We start from the raw sequence: 5,744 nt of genomic DNA, 5'->3' as shown, positions 1-5,744 counted from the left end.
TTAAATGTTTAAAATTCAACTTTAAAATTTTCATTAATGTTTTTGAAACACGGAAAATTACAAATTAAAGATGAGAATAATAAATAATGAGTCTAAATGGGCGCGTTGTTTACCTATGATTAATGTAAAAATAATGATAACAATAAAATTAAATATTATAACAATATTACAATATAAGATAAAAGATAAATCAAACATACCGTACTGCACCCTAAAATTTAAAGTGTCGACCAAAAATTTACCACCCACTACTCTCTTTTACTGTGAGAAAATTACGACATCACAACCTAAAGAATCTTATGGATAAGATAAGCTTTTACATATGGATTTCACAACAAATTCACCTTTGTTAAATTATTTAATTAACAGATTAAATCTGGAGTCAGTAAGGTGCCAAATTATTTGCAACCACTACAAATTACATTGGTAATATATTACATGGCATATCATGGATAAAATGCCAAAAAAGCACACCCAACATGATTTTGTGATTCATGGAAAAGATTAAGAGCAACTTATAATCCCATGAACAGAGGTGTATTTTATGTAATAAAGAAATACTATTCATTCCAACTGATACATCTATATTTACAAATGCGATTGATTGCTGAAGCTGGAAGTCTCAGCCCGGGACATAGTAATCCATTTTTTCCACAGGCAGATTTAAATCGGATGTTTCCACCTGAACGACCAAAGACAGTGGCGAAATTATTAATTACCAAAAAACACAAATGTAGTAGTCGTGCTGAGAGCTGCTAGTAGACGCATACACATTCACTTTAAACCTTTATTATTACAAGCTTTCCCATCAAGCACAGGATCTTGGCTAATTAGCACTAACTGTAGACTATTTGCGAAATTACTCGATCATAATACACAATTTGTGGTTTTAAAAAAAATTCAGCTAGTCTGCTGGTTCATTATTCAAAGGATCATAGGGTAGAAGCAAAGTTACCTCTTCAAATGGGACAAAGACAAATGGTGTTAGACCCCTTTTGTGGGACACAGCAGGCACATCTGGGTTGTGAGTTTCATCGTCCTGCCAGCCTTCGACAACTCCAAGGATGTCCTCTTCAGGACCACTGGCTTCATTATCATCCACACCACTAGTAACAAGGGAAAGTAAGTCCATTCGATTGTTAGCCCCTGCTGTCGTTCCTCGTAATCTGTACAAGTATGTAATTAAGAAAACTGAATAAAATTGCTAATGGAGGAGATTTAGACAGAGAGAGGAATATTGAAGGAATAAAATATGAAACACATACTTGATCAAGTAATTATCCATTAACTACAAGGTATATTCCAATCCAAAGACAGCATTTTGTAAAATGCCAGATATCTTAACTCACTTTTATGGTAATTTGTTTTTATAACTTAGCGCTAGGCATGCAATTACTAATTTTGGACTGCTAATAAAATAAAATAAAAAAGCAAATAAAAATGAAGGTAGGAGACATAAGACCCTTATCCAAAAGCAAATTATTTGGTTCAGGATAATAGATTAAACTCTAGAACAAAATTTAACAAGAGAGCCTCACACCTCATAGATGAATGGAACAAAAGAACAAGAACAAAAGTTGATGCTTCTTATATTACCTTAAACGGATTCTCAACACAGTAGGACGCATGCCAGGGTACAAGACAGCAGCTTCAACCTGCATGATAGAATTATAACAAAATCCTTAAAATACATATCAAGTTAGTAATAATAGGAAGAGAGTAGAAATTGAATTAAACAACTAACTTAATGTGCATTCAATGGAGCATAAGTGCATCAACCTATGAAATATGATATGATATTCCAAATATTATTTTGGTGAAAAGAGATAACCTTGTTATCTGACAAAGTGTAATGGCCACCAAAAACACAGTCTGCTTTGGATGCACGAAAATTCATGAACTTAGCTGCATCCTTTATTTTTTGAGAGGAATTCTAATAACAAATAAATAGAGATATCAATTAGATTAAGAAAACATGGGATCATATCCAGAACTATAGAAAGTTATAAGTACAAAACAACCTTGTATAGAAATCTGCCAGAAGGAAAAAATCTCAAGTAACGAAAGTAGCAGACCTGCAGAAGTATTAACGAAAAGATGAAAAAGAATTAGAAATAATTTCAGAATAAAGCAATATACAATGATATCTTGGGATGAAGATAAGGGTTAGCATAATACAATGTGAACTGGATTTGTGATCTTCCACTCTGCAACTCCAGCACGAATATAAGTATTCCGACTCACGTAGAGACCTGCAATATGAAAAGCAATGCAAGTTCTATTAAACATAATCAGAAATCCCAAAGGTTTACAACAAAGAAAAGACTGACAGATACAGAATAAAATCAGGTTTATTCATGCTAATCCATATGCATTGCAAATATAACATGAACACTTGAGCATGGCAGTTCTTTTTCCATGTATTGCAGATTCAACAAATTTCAGGCTAGAATCAGTAGCTGTTTATAACACTAAAATATAATTGTACAATTGTTGGGCTGTTCTTTTAGGGGAGAGGGGGGAGCTCCCAAACATGGAATTTTTGAATGGATATAAAATTGATGAATTCATGAAACGGAGTCAAATGAAAAATGAAAAAGCTTCAAGATTTTTAAGGCCACTTTAAATTGTTTCGACCAACCAATTATAGTGTATGTAAAGGGTGTTGTCAAAGGGCCTTAAGATACAAAAAATTTTATGTTTCAAATCAAAATCAAACTACTAAATACCTTTCATAAGAGCCATTCTTATACTTGGTTTTCTACAGCAGACAAAGACTAAGGGACTTACATTTACTTGAGAATGATACCAAAGAGAGTGATTCAAAAATTGTATTTATCTTTTCATATTCAATTATAGTGTATGTAAAGGGTGTTGTCAAAGAGCCTTAAGATACAACAAATTTTATGTTTCAAATCAAAATCAAACCACTAAATACCTTTCATAAGAGCCATTCTTATACTTGGTTTTCTACAGCAGACAAAGACTAAGGGACTTACATTTACTTGAGAATGATACCAAAGAGAGAAATTCAAAAATTGTATTTATTTTTTCATATTCAATTATAGTGTATGTAAAGGGTGTTGTCAAAGGGCCTTAAGATACAACAAATTTTATGTTTCAAATCAAAATCAAACCACTAAATACCTTTCATAAGAGCCATTCTTATACTTGGTTTTCTACAGCAGACAAAGACTAAGGGACTTACATTTACTTGAGAATGATACCAAAGAGAGTGATTCAAAAATTGTATTTATCTTTTCATATTCTATGTTGGAAAATTTTGATATCTTTATTTAGAGAGATTTAATCAAAAGTGTGGTATATTTAGTCGTACTATTCCATCCAACCAACTTGTCTTTTTCATTGAGTTCTCATATTTTGAACCTCGGTAGGTATCATTGGCAACCCTTTACTAGTAAAAGGGAAAGGTAAGAATGAGTTTGAAATGATACAGGCCCTCCCCAACAAATTTGCCAAAATTTGAACTCGAATCTTTGATTCAGGGGGTACGAAATCCCTTCTGCAAATTCTACAAAATACCTTACAAACCTAGTATCTGAATATCTTTAGACAAGTATTTCAGTCCCCTTGTGTAAAATATCATAGAAGCTTATTTTCCATTCTAAATCTCAAGAATTCAAATCCCATCAACAGGCATTCAAATTCCTTCATATATAAAGATTCTCACATAGATTTCTTTTCATCTTTAAAACAATATCCTTTGTTTGGAACTTCACCAAAGCTAATACATAGTTTCTAATGTGCTAGCTACTTATAGATTGATTATGTAATCAAGTAATTCTTTATCCCTTTGACATATTTTGAAAATTATTTCAACAATAGTTCCAAACAAACTAATCTGTCTAATACTCGACAGAACTATGAAAATTGAAGAACATAATCATAGAAATTCTCCCAAGAACAAAATGGCAACATGTGCTAAAATCAGCAAGACCAAGCATAGCACAGAGTTGACAATTTCAAAATAAATGAATGCAAATAGCATACCTTTCTCCCTTTCCCACCGAATATATTACACCCAAAACTAAAAACAATTGAGAAAGCACAACTTACCATTAGTTCGTACCCGAGGTCTCAAAAGCCACATTTTCCTCCATGAACCTTCATATTTTGATTGCAAGACCTTATAATTCTCCACCAGGCCAGAAAGCTAAAGAAAAGAGGCACTAGTTTTAAGCATCGATAATTCATGCAACCTAATAAAAGCTTCCATATGGAAGGCAAATTTACCTGCCAAGCCTTTAAGCAGGCTGTACGCCAAAACACAGGGTTACGGATTGTATACCTCCATTTTCGACAAACACATGATGCCCTTCCTAAATCATATGGATCCATTCGTACAAAGACCTGTACATTTATTTCATCATTACTCTCTAATTAAGGGGAAAAAGGGGGGAAAATTGTTTCTTCTTTTAAATTGCTCTTTGTTTTAAAGACAAGGAATTCTACCAGTTCATAAGTTGGAAATTTTGATATTTTGCCATTGAAATTAGAATTTTCAGCTCTTACGCAATAAAATAAACTTCAAGATGTCCGTTTATCAACCAAACCACAATCAATTGATTCAAAATCACATTTTCTACATTCGCCAGCTCAAAACCTAGCATTTCTAGATGAATAATAAACAATTAGAAGCAGATAGAGAAAACCAAAGTAAGCTAATAACAATTTTGTCAAAAAGAACTAATGCATTGAAATACTTCGAAAAGCAGCTCATCGGGCAAGCTACGATGGATAAGTGCAGGATCAACATATGATCTTCTGCTGGCGCTTCCAAAAGGGGCAACTGGTCTAACATGTTTTCCATAAAGATCTGAAATTTGAAAAGAAAAAGTAACATTAATAATTTACAAGTGTTTTATACAAAAAATTTAAGCTAATGGCTTTCAAACGGAAAAGAAAAAAAAAAGAATGAATAAAATCATTATGGAAAATATATGAAAATAAATAAATAAAAATACCAAGCCAAGGCCTCTGCGTCACAAAGTACTGTACGGTCTTCAAGCGCAAAGCTGATTCTAATTCTACTTCAGAGGGAACTGTTAAGGCAAAATCTGAAAAAATTAAGGCCATTAATTAACTAATAATAATGTAATTAAAAGAAGAAGAAAACTAGGGGAAGAAGGCGATGAGATGAAACAAAACCAATAACAAAGATTGAAGTTTAAAATGTATCTACACAATTCGAATAAAAATAATCACCGGAAGCAAAGAAAATAGTGGATTGGAATTTAGAAATGAATGAATTCAATAATAGAAATATAAATACCTGGATTCATAGGAATCGAATCAACTATATTTTTATGAACCTCAAAGGAAAATTGAAGGAAATCTTCTCTCCTCTTTTTAAATTTCCCAAACCCGACTTTTCCAAATTAGAAGGAAATAGGAAATAAGAAATAAGTGATGGAAAAATGCTGAGAGATTACATGAAGGGCCCAATCAGAATAACTAGAAGACACAGACTCAGTATAACCCAAAACATAAACAAAGGTTATCAACGGGTCGACTGAGTCAGCCCAGTCTACTCTAACAGACCACTGCAACCTACCTTTAAGATGTTGGGCCCTTTAAATTTCAACACTATCCAAGTTATGAAGTATTGCTGGCGAAGTGAGTGGAAGATGTTTGAATTATTGGATTGGGTTTTTAATTTTGTGAAAGTTGTAAATTTAATTTTATATTTTTATTTGATTAATTCTTGTTTTTATATTTTTCCA

At 32.5% G+C, this 5,744-nt stretch overlaps 1 protein-coding gene across 2 annotated transcripts; it reads right to left on the bottom strand.

Annotated features, from left to right (window-relative positions):
* Positions 1-327: 327 nt before the first annotated feature.
* On the bottom strand, positions 328-5,447 carry LOC108484303 (F-box protein 7). 2 transcript variants are annotated; one of them, XM_017788040.2, is made up of 11 exons: positions 5,294-5,447; positions 4,986-5,078; positions 4,725-4,837; positions 4,255-4,371; positions 4,078-4,174; positions 2,179-2,252; positions 2,022-2,075; positions 1,832-1,933; positions 1,597-1,655; positions 956-1,166; positions 328-682 (listed from the first exon to the last, which is right to left on the bottom strand). In XM_017788040.2, the coding sequence occupies exons 1-11, from the start codon at positions 5,301-5,303 to the stop codon at positions 623-625; spliced, it is 990 nt and encodes a 329-aa protein (XP_017643529.1). In that variant the 5' UTR covers positions 5,304-5,447; the 3' UTR covers positions 328-622. The 2 variants fall into 2 exon arrangements, with proteins under 2 accessions (XP_017643529.1, XP_017643530.1); XM_017788041.2 differs by having other exon boundaries at positions 4,986-5,063; positions 5,294-5,440.
* Between the last annotated feature and the right edge of the window lie 297 nt (positions 5,448-5,744).

Source organism: Gossypium arboreum, chromosome 6 (genome assembly GCF_025698485.1).
Source record: "Gossypium arboreum isolate Shixiya-1 chromosome 6, ASM2569848v2, whole genome shotgun sequence".
Taxonomy (NCBI): Eukaryota; Viridiplantae; Streptophyta; class Magnoliopsida; order Malvales; family Malvaceae; genus Gossypium; species Gossypium arboreum.
This window is presented reverse-complemented; position numbering and strand designations above follow the sequence as displayed.